The following is a 21,021-nucleotide window of genomic DNA, read 5'->3' as shown; positions in this document are numbered from 1 at the left end:
CGGCATCATCATTCTTGATACCAGTCGTGCAGAGGGAAGCAGGCGCGAAGTCGACCCTTCCCACCTTCCGAGGACATAGGGCGTGGTAAGGCCACCTGGAAAGCCGGCAACGCGCTGGCACGATACCATGGTGTTCTTCTAAAAAAGCGAGTTACGATGTTCGGTGCTGCAAGGACACGCAGCTAACCTCGAGGGTGCGTTGTGCACTGGCCCCCTTTGAAGCATTACTTTCTGGTTGTACCGAAGGGACTATGGGCTTGGCGGAAATGGAAACGGTTTAGCGGGTCGGGGATGTAGTCCTGCCTCCCTCGGTGATCCCTAACCCCGCACTTCCTGGTCAACCCAGGATGTCTGTTGAGCAGATTCCCCCTCCATTGCTTAGGAAGAAAAAAAAGGGTGTCTCGGAGCCACAGTTCAGTAAATGGTGCTAAAATGCTTGTTTCCGATGCAGGAGCACTGACAGTACAGTCGAATGGTATGGAGTAGCTGGAAGCCGGAGAAGCATCAGATACCGAAAGAATATAATTTTGAGGATACTCGCCTGAGGTTCGAGTGTGGAAACCCCCTACGCCACCTCCGACCATACGACCGAGACGATGATGAACGCTCGAATTAAGGAGATGGGGGGGGCGTTGTTAGGAGGAATCCTCAATACTTGTCGTAGGTTGTCCCGGATCAGCAACAGTAGATTTTATGTTTTTTTTCCAAATTCCAGGATTAGTTTTTTGAGAAATCAACTCTCTTAGCCGGATTCCGGTGGGCCAAGACGATGGTTCGAGCGCCAATTCTTTGAAATCAGGATCTAATCCGATTTTGTAGGACACGAAAGTCAAGGTGGTCACATCTCTGTCTCTGGGAACAAGGCGAATCAACTCAGCAGCATCCGAGCAACTCAGCAGCAACGTGAGACTATTTTCTGCACGTCGCTATCATTAAATAGTCTGTCATGTACAGCCAAAACTTATCCGGTTTGGCGGCTTGCATAATAGACGGCACGGATAGTTGAAATTCGCTAAGATCAATACTTTTCGTTCCGCTCACAGCAGCAGTGCATATATCCAGTCTATACGGTCATCTCGGCGGCGTTTAATACCAAAATCAGAGAGTCTAGCCAGTCAGTGCAACAACTTTTCGGCTGAAGCCGCTGCAATTTTTGTCGTCGCTACGGTCCCGACTAACAAGCCGATTGCGATTCTCATGGATTCAGCCAGTGTAGTCGCCGTCCTCCATAGTAGCACTCCCAAACATCCATGGATCCAAGAAATTCTCGCCGGCATTGCGCCAAGTACCTGCTTCGCCTGAATCATGCCCTTGCAAGCGTTGGACATGAAGGACTTCCCGACGTTAAAAAGTGGATAAGAAGTGTCGTCGGCCAGAATTGGGCACGGATTTGGAGCAGCAACAACTCACTACCGTTAAGGAGGATTAAAGGCACTACCAATCCCTGCAGAAAGAACAGACAATCGTCTCGAGATTACGGGCCGGTCATACAAAGGTCTCTCGCAATTTTGGTGACAATGTGACCTGTGCGAAGTCAGGAACAGTGTAGAGCACTTCACTGCATTTCGTTATTAGTTTCCTTAACTGAATAGATGTTAGAAAAGATCCATAAAGTACGTCACGCAAAAAATTGGCAATTTTCACCCCCCCCCCCCTTTGTCACGCTTCTTGTAACAAACCTTTAAAAACTTTTGTATAGATCGTCACGCTTCTCTGAACCCTCTCCCCCTTAGAGAAGTGACGTACTTTGTAAATGGCCCCTTATCCGCATGGAGAATCACGGAAAACATTCTGAATATAAGGCTGATATGTACTTTATTACTGCGGACTGTCATCAGAGTATGTCAAAAGAGTTAGCATGAGCGATAAATATAATTTCAAAAGTTATTTTATTATGTGAATTAGAACAAATTTCCATTTACATACATATCTACTCAGATCAATAACAAGCAAAAAAAAACAAAATGCATTCTACGACTATGGCATGCTTAAAGAGAAAATAAATTAGAACAAACTGCGCACTACTAGTAGGGGGAATGACGGCTTTGGCAGGTTTTGTTCTATTATTGGCAGGGGTTTTTTATGACTGACTATGCTCAAATCTGGCTTAACATTCTTTGCATATTAAAGAATATTGTGGCCAAATTTCATAAAATTTGGTCGACAAAACCCCCCTGACAATAATAGAACAAAACCTGCCAAAGGCGTCTTTTCCCCTATTAAATTAAACTTGCTAATTAGCGCTAATAAATAAATCGAATTGTGCTACGCGTCTTTCGAGTGCTTTGATTTATCATTCGTCTTTGCCAAGTGAGACGTTAATTAGCAACTAACGTGGTTTTCTTTTGCGCTAACAAAGTGCAACGGTGATCTGGTATGGAATATGCATCGATGGCTGAAACCGTTGACGGGAGATAGAACTGCGTCTATTGACTATCTCGCACTTGTCGCAGACGTCGCATGCCGACAATTTTCAGTAACCTGCAAATAAAAACGATTATGGTTCGGTGGGTTCGCTAGCACCGAAAGTTATGCTTACAATCTTTTCACGTTTGGATAGTAACATCCAATGTATAATATCAGATTAATGGGGAAGGCGCCAACCCAGCTGAGATGTGTTTTGTTTGCCAATGCTACTGCATAGAGGTAGCCGCACCTTTCACTCGTCATGCGCTTGTCTTCAGGACGGACCGCTTGATTGTATTTCTTAAATGTAGAGAATAGATAATAAAATATTACCAGAAATAGGCTCAGCTATTGTTTGTCTCAATATTGTATTATTTCATTAAAGAAAAAAACAATAAGTCACTCATTGAATAATTTAAGTACTTACTGCACCAGGCGTATCGGTGAATGCTTCTTGTAGGAAATTGGTAGCAGTTGGACCGGGACAGAATATCGTCACGTTCACTTCGAACGGTTCATTCCTAAGCGTCTCGAAATATCCCTAAAAGCAAACGAGAGAATGCGATCACCTGAGGTATTGGGTAGAGACGTAAACTAATTATCTAATTACAAAATACTAATGAAAAAGGCAAATACAGAAGCGATAAACAATTACCGCTACGTCAGAGATAGCTGCGTCGTTATCTTTTCTTCTGCCAATAACAAACAACAACCTACATGGAGGGCATGCTTTGCGCCGGTGTAGCTCGCCGAGTTGGGCGCCCCTATCAAACCGGCCGTGCTGCTCGTGACGGCCAAATGGCCTTTGATCGAGTTGCGAATGAAAAAGTTCAGAGCAATGCGCGACAGGTGCACCACCGCGAACACGTCCAGCTCGAACAGCTCTCGGTCCACCTTGACGTTGATGTTGTTCCATTCGGCACGCTGCGAGCGTCCGGCGTTATTCACCAGGATGTCCAGCGTCTTGAAGTGGTCTATCACCATGTTGAAGTAGTCATTGTGATGGTTTACGTCCAGCATGTCCATCTGCAGGACGTACACATCGTTCGGATCGAGGGATCCATTGGATTGCGCTGTTGTTCGTTGAGAAATAAGGGATAAAAACATGGGGTAACTAATGTTTTCTCAAAGGGCACAGTGACCGAAGTCAGGACAAAACCTTTTACAAAGCTATAATTGTCATATATATGGGAAATTAATGAATCAAACGTCCTCTCAGAGACGCAGCAACCTATTCGGAGATTGCAGTTTCTTTCATGTGATCCACCCGGATCAAACGTCTTTTCAGAGACGCACCAACCCACTCGGAGATTGGATTTTCTTCCATGGGATCCACCTAGATCAAACGTCCACTCAGAGACGCACCAACCCACTCGGAGATTGGATTTCTTTAAATATTCCACTCTTTTCAAACGTGTTCAATACAACAATTGTTCACATTTACTCCATTCCTAACACTATTCACACGGCAACAGCTGATCTTGTTCATGCAGTCATGAGTAGAACTTACCAGGCTCTCGTAATTCAATCTTGCATCAAAACCAGAAAAATTCCAACAATATTCTCAGTTCATATCAGTTTACACTTTCTAACACTAGTCACATGGCAACAGCTGATCTTGTTCATGCAGTCATGAGTAGAACTTACCAGGCTCTCGAAATTCAATCTTGCATCAAAACCAGAAAAATTCCAACAATTTTTTCAGTTCATATCAGTTTACACTTTCTAACACTAGTCACATGGTAACAGCTGATCTTGTTCATGCAGTCATGAGTAGAACTTACCAGGCTCTCGAAATTCAATCTTGCATCAAAACCAGAAAAATTCCAACAATATTCTCAGTTCATATCAGTTTACACTTTCTAACACTATTCACATGGCAACAGCTGATCTTGTTCATGCAGTCATGAGCAGAACTTACCAGGCTCTCGAAATTCAATCTTGCATCAAAACCAGAAAAAAATCCAACAATATTCTCAGTTCATATCAGTGTACACTTTCTAACACTAGTCACATGGCAACAGCTGATCTTGTTCATGCAGTCATGAGCAGAACTTACCAGGCTCTCGAAATTCAATCTTGCATCAAAACCAGAAAAAAATCCAACAATATTCTCAGTTCATATCAGTGTACACTTTCTAACACTAGTCACATGGCAACAGCTGATCTTGTTCATGCAGTCATGAGTAGAACTTACCAGGCTCTAAAAATTCAGTCTTGCATCAAAATCAGAAAATATCCAACAATATTCTCAGTTCATATCAGTTTACACTTTCTAACACTATTCACATGGCAACAGCTGATCTTGTTCATGCAGTCATGAAAAGAACTTACCAGGCTCTCGAAATTCAATCTTGCATCAAAACCAGAAAAATTCCAACAATATTCTCAGTTCATATCAGTTTACACTTTCTAACACTATTCACATGGCAACAGCTGATCTTGTTCATGCAGTCATGAGAAGAACTTACCAGGCTCTCGAAATTCAATCTTGCATCAAAACCAGAAAAATTCCAACAATATTCTCAGTTCATATCAGTTTACACTTTCTAACACTATTCACATGGCAACAGCTGATCTTGTTCATGCAGTCATGAAAAGAACTTACCAGGCTCTCGAAATTCAATCTTGCATCAAAACCAGAAAAATTCCAACAATATTCTCAGTTCATATCAGTTTACACTTTCTAACACTATTCACATGGCAACAGCTGATCTTGTTCATGCAGTCATGAGAAGAACTTACCAGGCTCTCGAAATTCAATCTTGCATCAAAACCAGAAAAATTCCAACAATATTCTCAGTTCATATCAGTTTACACTTTCTAACACTATTCACATGGCAACAGCTGATCTTGTTCATGCAGTCATGAGAAGAACTTACCAGGCTCTCGAAATTCAATCTTGCATCAAAACCAGAAAAATTCCAACAATATTCTCAGTTCATATCAGTTTACACTTTCTAACACTATTCACATGGCAACAGCTGATCTTGTTCATGCAGTCATGAAAAGAACTTACCAGGCTCTCGAAATTCAATCTTGCATCAAAACCAGAAAAATTCCAACAATATCCTCAGTTCATATCAGTTTACACTTTCTAACATATTCTCAGTTCATATCAGTGTACACTTTCTAACACTAGTCACATGGCAACAGCTGATCTTGTTCATGCAGTCATGAGTAGAACTTACCAGGCTCTAGAAATTCAATCTTGCATCAAAACCAGAAAAATTCCAACAATTTTTTCAGTTCATATCAGTTTACACTTTCTAACACTAGTCACATGGTAACAGCTGATCTTGTTCATGCAGTCATGAGAAGAACTTACCAGGCTCTCGAAATTCAATCTTGCATCAAAACCAGAAAAATTCCAACAATATTCTCAGTTCATATCAGTTTACACTTTCTAACACTATTCACATGGCAACAGCTGATCTTGTTCATGCAGTCATGAGTAGAACTTACCAGGCTCTCGAAATTCAATCTTGCATCAAAACCAGAAAAATTCCAACAATATTCTCAGTTCATATCAGTTTACACTTTCTAACACTATTCACATGGCAACAGCTGATCTTGTTCATGCAGTCATGAAAAGAACTTACCAGGCTCTCGAAATTCAATCTTGCATCAAAACCAGAAAAATTCCAACAATATTCTCAGTTCATATCAGTTTACACTTTCTAACACTATTCACATGGCAACAGCTGATCTTGTTCATGCAGTCATGAGTAGAACTTACCAGGCTCTCGAAATTCAATCTTGCATCAAAACCAGAAAAAATCCAACAATATTCTCAGTTCATATCAGTGTACACTTTCTAACACTAGTCACATGGCAACAGCTGATCTTGTTCATGCAGTCATGGGTAGAACTTACCAGGCTCTAGAAAATCAATCTTGCATCAAAACCAGAAAAATTCCAACAATTTTTCAGTTCATATCAGTTTACACTTTCTAACACTAGTCACATGGTAACAGCTGATCTTGTTCATGCAGTCATGAGTAGAACTTACCAGGCTCTCGAAATTCAATCTTGCATCAAAACCAGAAAAATTCCAACAATATTCTCAGTTCATATCAGTTTACACTTTCTAACACTATTCACATGGCAACAGCTGATCTTGTTCATGCAGTCATGAGCAGAACTTACCAGGCTCTCGAAATTCAATCTTGCATCAAAACCAGAAAAAAATCCAACAATATTCTCAGTTCATATCAGTGTACACTTTCTAACACTAGTCACATGGCAACAGCTGATCTTGTTCATGCAGTCATGAGTAGAACTTACCAGGCTCTAGAAATTCAATCTTGCATCAAAACCAGAAAAATTCCAACAATTTTTTCAGTTCATATCAGTTTACACTTTCTAACACTAGTCACATGGTAACAGCTGATCTTGTTCATGCAGTCATGAGCAGAACTTACCAGGCTCTCGAAATTCAATCTTGCATCAAAACCAGAAAAATTCCAACAATATTCTCAGTTCATATCAGTTTACACTTTCTAACACTATTCACATGGCAACAGCTGATCTTGTTCATGCAGTCATGAAAAGAACTTACCAGGCTCTCGAAATTCAATCTTGCATCAAAACCAGAAAAATTCCAACAATATTCTCAGTTCATATCAGTTTACACTTTCTAACACTATTCACATGGCAACAGCTGATCTTGTTCATGCAGTCATGAGAAGAACTTACCAGGCTCTCGAAATTCAATCTTGCATCAAAACCAGAAAAATTCCAACAATATTCTCAGTTCATATCAGTTTACACTTTCTAACACTATTCACATGGCAACAGCTGATCTTGTTCATGCAGTCATGAAAAGAACTTACCAGGCTCTCGAAATTCAATCTTGCATCAAAACCAGAAAAATTCCAACAATATTCTCAGTTCATATCAGTTTACACTTTCTAACACTATTCACATGGCAACAGCTGATCTTGTTCATGCAGTCATGAGAAGAACTTACCAGGCTCTCGAAATTCAATCTTGCATCAAAACCAGAAAAATTCCAACAATATTCTCAGTTCATATCAGTTTACACTTTCTAACACTATTCACATGGCAACAGCTGATCTTGTTCATGCAGTCATGAGAAGAACTTACCAGGCTCTCGAAATTCAATCTTGCATCAAAACCAGAAAAATTCCAACAATATTCTCAGTTCATATCAGTTTACACTTTCTAACACTATTCACATGGCAACAGCTGATCTTGTTCATGCAGTCATGAAAAGAACTTACCAGGCTCTCGAAATTCAATCTTGCATCAAAACCAGAAAAATTCCAACAATATTCTCAGTTCATATCAGTTTACACTTTCTAACATATTCTCAGTTCATATCAGTGTACACTTTCTAACACTAGTCACATGGCAACAGCTGATCTTGTTCATGCAGTCATGAGTAGAACTTACCAGGCTCTAGAAATTCAATCTTGCATCAAAACCAGAAAAATTCCAACAATTTTTTCAGTTCATATCAGTTTACACTTTCTAACACTAGTCACATGGTAACAGCTGATCTTGTTCATGCAGTCATGAGAAGAACTTACCAGGCTCTCGAAATTCAATCTTGCATCAAAACCAGAAAAATTCCAACAATATTCTCAGTTCATATCAGTTTACACTTTCTAACACTATTCACATGGCAACAGCTGATCTTGTTCATGCAGTCATGAGTAGAACTTACCAGGCTCTCGAAATTCAATCTTGCATCAAAACCAGAAAAATTCCAACAATATTCTCAGTTCATATCAGTTTACACTTTCTAACACTATTCACATGGCAACAGCTGATCTTGTTCATGCAGTCATGAAAAGAACTTACCAGGCTCTCGAAATTCAATCTTGCATCAAAACCAGAAAAATTCCAACAATATTCTCAGTTCATATCAGTTTACACTTTCTAACACTATTCACATGGCAACAGCTGATCTTGTTCATGCAGTCATGAGCAGAACTTACCAGGCTCTCGAAATTCAATCTTGCATCAAAACCAGAAAAAAATCCAACAATATTCTCAGTTCATATCAGTGTACACTTTCTAACACTAGTCACATGGCAACAGCTGATCTTGTTCATGCAGTCATGAGTAGAACTTACCAGGCTCTAGAAATTCAATCTTGCATCAAAACCAGAAAAATTCCAACAATTTTTTCAGTTCATATCAGTTTACACTTTCTAACACTAGTCACATGGTAACAGCTGATCTTGTTCATGCAGTCATGAGTAGAACTTACCAGGCTCTCGAAATTCAATCTTGCATCAAAACCAGAAAAATTCCAACAATATTCTCAGTTCATATCAGTTTACACTTTCTAACACTATTCACATGGCAACAGCTGATCTTGTTCATGCAGTCATGAAAAGAACTTACCAGGCTCTCGAAATTCAATCTTGCATCAAAACCAGAAAAATTCCAACAATATTCTCAGTTCATATCAGTTTACACTTTCTAACACTATTCACATGGCAACAGCTGATCTTGTTCATGCAGTCATGAGAAGAACTTACCAGGCTCTCGAAATTCAATCTTGCATCAAAACCAGAAAAATTCCAACAATATTCTCAGTTCATATCAGTTTACACTTTCTAACACTATTCACATGGCAACAGCTGATCTTGTTCATGCAGTCATGAAAAGAACTTACCAGGCTCTCGAAATTCAATCTTGCATCAAAACCAGAAAAATTCCAACAATATTCTCAGTTCATATCAGTTTACACTTTCTAACACTATTCACATGGCAACAGCTGATCTTGTTCATGCAGTCATGAGAAGAACTTACCAGGCTCTCGAAATTCAATCTTGCATCAAAACCAGAAAAATTCCAACAATATTCTCAGTTCATATCAGTTTACACTTTCTAACACTAGTCACATGGCAACAGCTGATCTTGTTCATGCAGTCATGAGTAGAACTTACCAGGCTCTCGAAATTCAATCTTGCATCAAAACCAGAAAAATTCCAACAATTTTTTCAGTCCATATCAGTTTACACTTTCTAACACTACACTGCCAAAAATATCTATATAAGATATATGTGTGGCCGTTATAGATTTTTGCAATAGCTCCACCCTAATATAATCGATGTAGAACCACACATAAATTAAATAATTGCTAATTCGAGACCACACATAAAATTTATTTGGATATATTTTTTATAAGTAGTTCGCGTGGAGAATGGTTATGTGTGCGCTGATATACATCATAAGTTAAATCTATGGATTTTTGCCAATAAATATGTGTGGATTTTTAGTAGTGTAGTCACATGGTAACAGCTGATCTTGTTCATGCAGTCATGAGTAGAACTTACCAGGCTCTCGAAATTCAATCTTGCATCAAAACCAGAAAAATTCCAACAATATTCTCAGTTCATATCAGTTTACACTTTCTAACACTATTCACATGGCAACAGCTGATCTTGTTCATGCAGTCATGAGAAGAACTTACCAGGCTCTCGAAATTCAATCTTGCATCAAAACCAGAAAAAAATCCAACAATATTCTCAGTTCATATCAGTTTACACTTTCTAACACTAGTCACATGGCAACAGCTGATCTTGTTCATGCAGTCATGAGTAGAACTTACCAGGCTCTCGAAATTCAATCTTGCATCAAAACCAGAAAAATTCCAACAATATTCTCAGTTCATATCAGTTTACACTTTCTAACACTATTCACATGGCAACAGCTGATCTTGTTCATGCAGTCATGAGAAGAACTTACCAGGCTCTCGAAATTCAATCTTGCATCAAAACCAGAAAAATTCCAACAATATTCTCAGTTCATATCAGTTTACACTTTCTAACACTAGTCACATTTGGGGGTCCCGTAGCGTAGTTGGCTACACGTTCGCCTCATAAGCGAATGGTCATGGGTTCGATTCCCAGCCCCTCCACCAAACCCTTGTCAGTTGCCAGAAGCGCAGTCCGTACGGTGGCGTTTTGGGGAACGCGCCTCACCGAAACGGCTGCCTGATGACGACTGACAAAACTGTTCTTCTCGGAGGCATTCCTCCAACGTTCTTCGATTAATGGCAACCGAACAAAGCAACGATCACTGGATTCACCACATGGACAAATGAACACAATGGACTCACGATGATATGGACTGGTAACGACAACAATAACGAATTATGGACATCTAAAAATAGATTCTGTGTGGACTCTGTACAGCAGAGTACCACAGTAGATCACGGCACAGTAGCGGTTAAGAACACAGAGTGCCTACCAAATAAATATATACGAATAAAAAAAAAAAAAAACACTAGTCACATGGTAACAGCTGATCTTGTTCATGCAGTCATGAGTAGAACTTACCAGGCTCTCGAAATTCAATCTTGCATCAAAACCAGAAAAATTCCAACAATATTCTCAGTTCATATCAGTTTACACTTTCTAACACTATTCACATGGCAACAGCTGATCTTGTTCATGCAGTCATGAGAAGAACTTACCAGGCTCTCGAAATTCAATCTTGCATCAAAACCAGAAAAATTCCAACAATATTCTCAGTTCATATCAGTTTACACTTTCTAACACTATTCACATGGCAACAGCTGATCTTGTTCATGCAGTCATGAGAAGAACTTACCAGGCTCTCGAAATTCAATCTTGCATCAAAACCAGAAAAATTCCAACAATATTCTCAGTTCATATCAGTTTACACTTTCTAACACTATTCACATGGCAACAGCTGATCTTGTTCATGCAGTCATGAGAAGAACTTACCAGGCTCTCGAAATTCAATCTTGCATCAAAACCAGAAAAAAATCCAACAATATTCTCAGTTCATATCAGTTTACACTTTCTAACACTAGTCACATGGCAACAGCTGATCTTGTTCATGCAGTCATGAGTAGAACTTACCAGGCTCTCGAAATTCAATCTTGCATCAAAACCAGAAAAATTCCAACAATATTCTCAGTTCATCTCAGTTTACATTTTCTAACACTATACACATGGCAACAGCTGATATTATACATGCAGTCATAAACAGAGCTTATAATTCTGAGATTATACGTCTTTCTATGGGAAATTAATGAATCAAACGTCCTCTCAGAGACGCAGCAACCTATTCGGAGATTGCAGTTTCTTTCATGTGATCCACCCGGATCAAACGTCTTTTCAGAGACGCACCAACCCACTAGGAGATTGGATTTTCTTCCATGGGATCCACCTAGATCAAACGTCCACTCAGAGACGCACCAACCCACTCGGAGATTGGATTTCTTCAAATATTCCACTCTTTTCAAACGTGTTCAAATACAACAATTGTTCACATTTACTCCATTCCTAACACTATTCACATGGCAACAGCTGATTCTGTTCATGCAGTCCTGAGTAGAACTTACCAGGCTCTCAAAATTCAATCTTGCATCAAAACCAGAAAAAAATCTAACATTATTCTCAGTTCATATCAGTTTACACTTTCTAATATTATTCACATGGCAACAGCTGATCTTGTTCATTCAGGCCTCTAGTCATGAGTAGAACTTACGCATTGTTCACAATCGGGAAAATGTTAGAAATATTCTCAGTTCATCTTAGTTAAACCTTCCAGCTCTACACAAATGCAGTCATGATTACATTTACCAATTCTATACGCAATATCACATCTTATATTTTCTATGCAGTCAGGTACAAATCTTATCACACCAAATTAAAATTGTTTCTATAGGATCACCCGGAATAAACATCCTCTCAGAAGCGCACCAACCAACTCGGATATTGGATTTTATTCTGTCATTCACTGTAATCAAACGCATTCATAAAAATACGCATCAACTTGGGTATTGTAACTCGTTGTACACAGCTTCCAACTACAATCACTGCAACAGCTGATCTTGGTTTATAAGTCATTGGTTAGGCCACCACCAATTGTACATCAAAATTGGATAAATGTTTGCGATATTTTAGGTTTATCTTATTTTACATCAACTATTTACTCCACTCGCTATAACTTACACGTTCTAATCCTTATCAGGACAACTGCTGACCTCTTCCATATCTTCATTGGAAAAGATTACCAGGCTCCATGAAACAAAGCAATCATTATAATCGTAAGACATTGAACAAAATACTCTACTCGCTGATATTAACGTTTTCCAATTCCATCTTCTAGTGGTAATTCATATGCATTCAATGTTGCGATACAGTGATATTGAAGCATTATAAGATATACATCATTTAAAATAATATGATTTTTTGTACATGTGTACAGTTGTAAATAATTCTTTGATAGCCCTGCATTAAACACATTAAACTATAAGTCTTTAACAGCCCTCTTTCACCTGATGACAGTTGTGGTCCATATGCGTAAACCGCGTAAACGTAACGTAAACGTAATCAAAAACTCTCACATATGCATCATTTTTGTTTGTGTGATCCATTTCGCCTTCGATTACATACGCATCATTATTTTAATAGAGCAAATCAAACCGAACAAGCAATAACATAAAAATAATATATGTATACGGACTTACCGTTCTACCGACTATCGCCATTGTCGGAGCCTCTTCCCAATAAAACACATAACAATTGCACTTTTCTTTTTATTTTTTATTTATTTTCTTCTTATTGTTTTTCTTCTTTTTTTTCTAATTTTTTAACCACTGATCACAATCACTTCCATTTCTATCAACATCCATCTTAAAACTGACACCTCTCGAACGTGCTGCTCAAAGGCTCTCTGCTCAGATTCCATCTCTCTCGTCCTCTCCCACACGAGCATCGTGATGACTATCGAAGGTCACACATCTCAGTTTTCGATAACTTTTTAATAGGTCATTGCGCGCGGCAAACCTAACCTCACTATTTGACAGGTACTGGTCCTGTTGTTTACGTTTCGGACTTAGAATTTTTTTGATTCAAATTATATCTGCATATTTCACGATGTTGAAGACATTCCGTACATTCCGCATTCAAATATTGGTAATTATCGATAAGTTTAGGTAATTATCGATCAGAAAATTCAAAGAATGATAGAAGTATTTCAAAGTTAAAATAAAATCGTCTGTAAACAACAGGACCAGTACCTGTCAAAAGTCGTGCGTGACGTCACTGTGCAATGGAGTATAGAGTCTGTACTCAGATTGCACTGCTAGGAATATCTGAACAGATTTGAGTAGTTTATAACTATCGCTGATCACAAATTAGATTTAATTTCAATTGAGCTCATCTCTATCCTACAATATATAGAACTTTTATCCCCATGCAGAAAAAAAACAGGAATTTGGCCATAAATCCGGAACACAATGACCGATTTGATCAATTTTAAAAAGTAAAAAACTGATTCCTCGTCAGATGCTGTCGCATTGCTCAGTTATTGCTCAAACGGGTAATACCTAGTTCAGATTCAGAAAACTGTGTCTTTAAGTCGATTGGCATATAACACTGTTAGGTAGTAGGTTTCAGAGGATGTTTTCATAACCTTTTCAGTTTTACAGTAATTTGGCGGATTTTCAAGAAAAATTACTAAGTTTTGCCAATTTTACGAACATTCTGTGAGCCAACGGCTGTACTAAGAGTGTTGTCGCTTCCTATACAAATGAAGTCACTTGAAGCAAAATACTCATCAGGCAACGATTGCAGAGAAACTACGTTCCGGAGTTATTGACTCTGCTACGCTCCCGACAACATGTTTTTTTATACTTTCTGCCGGTATGATTATGCCTCGAACAAACCAATACGCGCAATCAATCAACACTTTTCATGATATCGAACAAGACAATTTAAAAACACTTGGCGTCCTAACCCCTATCGTTATTTATTTATCACCAGACTAAGGCCGGAGTGGCCTGTGCTGTACATAAAAGTCTTCTCCGTTCAGCTCGGTCCAGGGCTGCACGTCGCCAACCACGCAGTCTGCGGAGGTTCCGCAAATCGTGCTCCACCTGATCGATCCACCTTGCCCGCTGTGCACCTCACCTTCTTGTTCCCGTCGGATCGTTGTCGAGAACCATTTTCACCGGATTACTGTCCGACATTCTGGCTACGTGCCCGGCCCACTGCAGTCTTCAGATGTTCGCGGTGCGAACAATGGATGGTTCTCCCAACATCTGATGTAACTCGTGATTCATTCGGCTCCTCCACGTATCGTCCGCCATCTGCACCCCACCATAGATGGTACGCAGCACTTCCCTTTCAAAAACTCCCAGTGCGCTTTGGTTCTCCACGAGTATCGTCCATCCTCTCAAAGTTACGTGCCATAATACCTATGTCGTCGGCGAAACCAAATAACTGGATAGACTTCGAGAAAATCGTACCACTCGTGTCGATCCCTGCCCTTCGTATTACCCCTTCCAAAGCGATGTTGAATAACAGACATGAACGACCATCACCTCGCCATTACCCTCTGCGCGTTTCGAAGGACTCGAGAATGCCCCTGAAACTCTAACTACGCACATCACCCGATCCATCGTCGCTTTGATCAACCGTGTCCGGAAATCCGTGCTCGTGCATTAGCTGCCATAGCTGGTCCCGATCGATTGTATCATATGTGGCTTTGAAGTCGATAAATAGATGATGTGTGGGCACGTTGTATTCGCGGCATTTCTGCAATACCTGACGTATGGCGAACACCTGGTCTGTGGTAGAGCGTTCACCCATAAATCCCGCCTAGTACTGCCCCACGAACTCCCTTGCAATTGGTGCTAGCCGATGGCATAAAATTTGGGAGAGTACCTTGTAGGCGGCGTTCAGCAATGTGATTGCGTGGTAGTTGCTACAATCCAGCTTATCGCCCTTTTTGTAGATGGGCCACGCTGGGCCGGATTTAGCGGGGTGGCGGGGGCCGTGTTTCCATTTGTGGTATACTGCTCCGACTTCATCCTTGCAACGACAGTTCTTGAACAGGGTGTCATTGGCGATATGGAAATCTGGAAACTTGTCTCCTTCACTGTTTACTATATCCACCAGATTTTTGTACCAAAGATCCAGCACTTGATCCACTGTGAATAAAGCTTCGGATACTATTCTCGAGTGCGCATCGGGCTAGTCCGATAACGGATCTCGAAGTCAAACGCGTTTAGCCGCAGTAACCATCGGCTCATCGAGGCTGTTGAATTTTTCATTGATTTGAGGTAGCTAAGCGCTGCGCTGCATGGTCGCAGTACACGATGAACTTGATCCCTTTCCCGTATGCACGAAATTTTTCGATTGCTCGTATCACCGCCGTAACACTCCCGCTCCGTGACGGATTATTTTCGCTCCGACGTTGACAGCTTTTGCGAGAAGTAACTAATCGGATACTCTTCACCGTTGATCTCCTGCGTCAGAACCGCCCCGATGGTAGTGTCACTGGCATCGCACGCTATTGCGAACGGTTTGGAGTAGTTTGGCATGGCTAGCACCGGCGCTGAGACCAGAGCTGCTTTAAGCTTGAGAAACGAATTTTATTGATGTCAGGTTTGTGAGTGGTGCCGCTAGCTCCGAAAAGTAGGAAATGAAGCGTCGGTACCAGTTACATTCTCCTAAGCACCGTTGCACTTCCTTCCTTGAAGTCTGGATGGAAAACTGAACCTTGAGCTGGAAGTATCCGTGGGATGGAACCGTGAACGCCGTCAATTGTCTCGAGCCAGGATGGAGTGGTAGCTGCCAGAAAGCATCTTTCAGATCCACGGACGAAATGTATTTGCTGCTTCGGAGATTGTTGGGGATTGCTGCGATCTGCGGAATGGGGTAACCTTCGTTCACCATGACGGAGTTGAGATGCCGGGCATACAGGCAGACACGATCTTCTTCTTGACCGTAACCAACGGGTTATTCCACGGGGAAAACTGTGCCTCCTCAATAACATCGATCGTTATCATTCGGTCGATCTCCTTATTTACCTCCTGTAGAACGCACGGTGGCATGGGATAATGCCTCTGCTTACGTGGTGGTGCGTTCCCGACATCGATGCGATGTTCGTACAGTCTCGTATGCTCCAGTTGCATTCTCTGTTGTGATGACAGCTGTCTCATCTCGTTTTGCACTCCAATACTTGATTCCTCTTTATCCGCTTCCTTGCAGTATATCGCTTTAACACCACATATGTCCCAGAAGTCCATTCCAAGGATGATACAGTCCGGAATAGAGGGTACCAACAGCACTGGTAAAACCTTGTTGCGGTTATTGTACTCGATCGGAAGGTGTACGAAATTGGAGATAGCATGCCTCGTACCATCCGCTGTTTTTATTCCGCCTATAGTTGTTCCTTTCTCCGCCAGGCCGACCAACTTTCTCCAAGCAAGGAACAGTTTGCTCCGCTAACTAGTAGCGCCGTTAGTTCGTCGCCTAGTACTGTTACGACTGCATGACGATAATAGAGTCATGATGGGTCATGGGAGTCATGGGAATGACGATAATTGAGTCTAGGTTCTGGAATTTTGGAGGGGTGTCCGAAGGGTTGCGGATAACTGTTCCTCTCTATTGTCGGTTCCTCGCTTGACCGTTTTCCGCATCTGCTCGACACGGGATGCAGCTACGGAGTGAGTAGCCTTTTCGTCCGCATCGGTAGCAGAACAGAATTCCTTGCGGTTTTGGGCAATCCATGAACCTGTGACCGTCTTCGTCGCAGTGCCAGCAAACAATGGTGTCAAACTACGTTGGTTGCGCGGAATTTCTCGCTGATCCTTGTAATGGATTTCCTCTCGTCTGGCTTGTTCCGGATGCCATCGATGGCTTTGCTGAGGAACGTGGTCTAATGATGTTTCGATTTTTGGAATTTCTCGGTGCGCTTGGCAGTTCTGCGTTCTTTGAGAGCGATCTAGTAGCTACTGTGGCTGCCGATACTGCATGAATTGCTGCCTCCGTAGGTGCGTTCTGGGTTGTTCTGCATTTCCGACCTGCTGGAGAACTTCTCCGGGCCAACAAATCCTGTCTGCTAAACTCGGTTGCTCCTAGTTTCGAGCCGTGTTGCTCGAACGCCAAGTGTTCTTCTCCAGGTTCAGTTTCAACGCATTCACCTGGTCTACGAGATCGTCGATGTCATGCTGCTAGTTATCACGAGCTTCATCTTCCTCTGCCTCCCATCGTGGAATGTTATCTTCAACTTACACCGCGTGAACTCTGTTGTAACGATGTGGTTGTTGTTATTGCGGAAGTATCATCGCCCTGTTTGCGGTCACCGGTGTGGCAAAATTTGGCTCCAGTAGTGCACTGTGCGGAATGGGAATTCGACGCTGTCTGTTCAAAAGCATTTGTGTTTCGTCGTATCCGGTACATACTTCAACCATTTCTTCGAGTTAATGCGGCCTTGCTGCTGTTACTATGGCTGCATAGTTCTCGTTCATATTCTTCTTCACTAGAAAAAACTTTTCTTCCTCTGGAATGGGCGGTTCTACAAAGCGAAAAATCGCAGAAATGTCGCGAAAGTATTTCGCGAACGATTCCTCTCTTCCTTGGAACCTGAAGCTTGCCTCCAGACGAAGAATCTGCGAATAGCCACTAGGCAAATTTTCTCCGGATCTGCCGCTTGAAGCCATTCCACGTGCGTAACAGTCGCTGTGTAGTGGCTTGAGCATACCAGTCGATTGCGTACTCCTGCAGAAAATGCTTGATAGACCTAAGCAGGGTCGCATTACTCATGCCCTCTGACCTTGCAATTGTTTCAACTCGATCAAGGAAAACGTTGAGCAATGCTGCGTCTTTAGCTCCTCGGAACTTGAATAGCCAGTTATGCACAGCCTTCTGCATTCTTCTTTCTTCTTCTCGCACCGGTCGGGGATGTTCTCGACGAATGAGACGATCCAGTTCGTCCCGCATTCTGCAGTACTCCTCTCGAATACTCTGCTCCCTGTCCTGCGTCTGTCTTATTCTTGCTTCCAGTCCTTGCGCATCACTTTCTGGATGGTTCCAGGCTGCACGATCTCTCGAACGGTAGAGAGGTGGTGGCGAACAGCTTCGCCGATTTGAATTCAGTTGTCCTCCGCCCTCACCGTCACATGCTTGGAATGAACTTGCGAATAGCAATCATTCCTGGTGGTTGATTCGACATCGGTGGCGGAACTTCCAGAATAAAGTTGTCAGCAACTGGGATGGTTGCATTCGCTACTCCTTCGAAGACCCTGTCTTCTTCTGCGTTACTCCTGCGCACTGCACTCATCGACTGTGGTTGGTTCACTGCACTGTCACTTCTTGTAACACCATTCACTGGACTTGTTCCGTTCACTTTGCTAAAAAAACAAATTGACTTGCTTGATGAGCATAGAGTGCGTTTCATGCAATTCGATCGCAGTTGGTTACTTCACAATGTTCAATGTTTGATTGTGAGCTCATTACATGGTCTGAGCTAGTGGGCTTACTATCTCTCAAGGTCTTTTCTTGAACGAGTGCCTTGAAGCGGAGGATTTTTCCTCTATGGGTACCATAACATATTTCAAAGCAGACCAAACGTAACATCGTATTCAAGCAAATTGAACATTTTTCAAATATTGATGCAGCTTGAATCACTGATAATAAAATCCACAGCATGCTTTCGCGACAGGTCAATGATTATCTCCTGTAAAACTCATTTCAATTCGTCATGTCCAATATGATGGGAAATTTAAAATATTTGCCTCAGGTTTTGAGCACCTTCCATACTCACGATAGAGTTGCGCGCGAATTGCGCTGCTATCATTATCACCGGAGTATTTACTATGCACGTTAATCATATTAAAGTTGAAAAACTGACCCTTGATCATGACCATGCAATTTTTTTTGGTCGTGTGGATGATAACATTTTACTCGAGCTCGTGTGATGGTTAACATGGATCAGAGATAGAAACTCGCTATATAAACGCGTTCCTTATCGATTGGAAGGGCTTGAACGTGTCTTCAAAGCAGAACATGATGGTCAATGATCTAAAACTGTTTGACAACAGAGTGAAAGGCTCACTTTACCTTGTAGGATCTAGAATTTTGTACAATCTGAACTCAAGGACGGTTCAGAAAACTTACTGTTTTATTAGCAGATCCTAAATTTGATCCACAAGGGAGTTCTCGAACGAGCTGCAACATCCAATCAATCTACTTGGTGCATATTCATTGATTTATGAGAATTTTAGCATTTTTTTTTTGATTTTTGTGAATTTTAGCATTCAGCTAATTTTTCACTTATGTCGAAATATCGTTCAATAAACAATGGTTAATTGTTTAAGCCCTATAAACCAGATAGTTACTGGGCAACAAGGAAAATGTGTGAACATCAGTTATCACCAAAATAATGTTTCGAATCAATTCTTTCACATGCTATGAAAATGCACATCGAGTTTTCCTGACCTGACGAAAGGTTCAACAACCAGATTCACGTTTCGCTAACAAATAACAATTACAAACATCGTGCATTTTTAACTTACTAAAGCTACACTTTACTTGGTTTTGTCCTGATTTCGTTTGAAGTCTGGCCACTGTGCAGTATCAGGTGAAATCATCGAGAGGAGCGCACCTACCTATACAATCTTGCTTAACTTTAAGCAGCTCCGAAATGTTGCGAGCTGATAAACACAGCCGTACGCCGTTCTTCGCTAGCGCTGTGGCCAGATCACGGCCAATACCACTGGATGCCCCGGTGATCCATACGACTTTTCCTCTTAGTGATGCTAAAATGTAGGAACTCCCCCATTATTAATGCGTTGGCGCGAGCGCATGGGGAGAACCCCCAATATAAGGTGGCAGACAGTTATGTGGATACTTACAAATGGGTTTGCCTAATTTGGACTTCACGAAAAGTTCAATGTCCGAATCAAGCACCAGCCACAGTATGAGTCGTACCAGGAAGTATAGGATCGTGCAGATGGCCACAAAATTGAAGAAGAATGCCATTTTCAGAAAGGTGTCACACCGCTGCTGCACGGCAAACTAAGGCACACGCCCCGCACTAATCTGATATGATTCGGAAAAATTCCAGCAGCAACCATACGATAAAAACACACTACCGCGACGAACGATGAGATGATGCGAAGTAGACGACAACACGTCGCCGTTCCCACTGACCCAAAACGACGACAATACGCGTTGGCTGAGTCGACAGCCGAGCTGTGAGCTGACTATACAATCGCCTCGCCGTATCAACAATGAAAATGTCTGCGCCGACTTAAATATTATACCTAGTCGATGCGTATGTGTGACTATACCGCATCAAACTTCTCCAACGCTTGAATTGAACATCGAATCGTAATCGGAATTGAACGAAACTGCTTAGGCCAGCACTTTTTTTTGTTGTGGTTGTTGTTTGATGATGAATTTATGGCACAGTTTTGTGTACGCGCAAACCCACTGTGTGATATCACTTTCTTCGGAAATGCAAATGCAACTGCGCCAGCAAAAGGCTGCGCTTCAGAGCTAAGCTCACTCTAAACAACGCACGCACGTTGCGCTAGAGAGAGGCTCAGAGAGTTGAACTAAACTCCGGTTTAATAGTTGGGATGATTGCTTGGTGAGAAATCACGCCGAATGGCAATATCGAGTGCGTTGATTACTCAGTCTCAGTGCATGTTACTTATTTTCTAAACTACCTGTTGGGTGTACCTCGTGCCCAGTGTGGAATGTAGTCGTGCACGCGTTACCGGTGGATTGATATGGTATGGGTGGAGTCGCTTTATCCGCGAACAGTGTCGACTGCCTCTTTATCCATTTCTGAACTTATTAA

The 21,021-nt window shown here is 41.5% G+C and overlaps 1 protein-coding gene across 1 annotated transcript; it reads right to left on the bottom strand.

Annotated features, from left to right (window-relative positions):
• Positions 1 to 2,121: 2,121 nt before the first annotated feature.
• LOC134227854 (dehydrogenase/reductase SDR family member 7-like) lies at positions 2,122 to 20,819 on the bottom strand. Its single transcript, XM_062709538.1, has 6 exons — positions 20,069 to 20,819; positions 19,823 to 19,972; positions 3,124 to 3,479; positions 2,834 to 2,947; positions 2,540 to 2,706; positions 2,122 to 2,481 (listed from the first exon to the last, which is right to left on the bottom strand). Exons 1-6 carry the CDS (start codon positions 20,193 to 20,195, stop codon positions 2,427 to 2,429), a joined length of 969 nt encoding a protein of 322 aa, XP_062565522.1. The 5' UTR covers positions 20,196 to 20,819; the 3' UTR covers positions 2,122 to 2,426.
• Between the last annotated feature and the right edge of the window lie 202 nt (positions 20,820 to 21,021).

This window comes from Armigeres subalbatus, chromosome 3 (assembly GCF_024139115.2).
Source record: "Armigeres subalbatus isolate Guangzhou_Male chromosome 3, GZ_Asu_2, whole genome shotgun sequence".
In the NCBI taxonomy this organism is placed as follows: Eukaryota; Metazoa; Arthropoda; class Insecta; order Diptera; family Culicidae; genus Armigeres; species Armigeres subalbatus.
The sequence above is the reverse complement of the archived record's forward strand: the minus strand, read 5'-3'. Positions and strand labels throughout refer to the sequence as shown.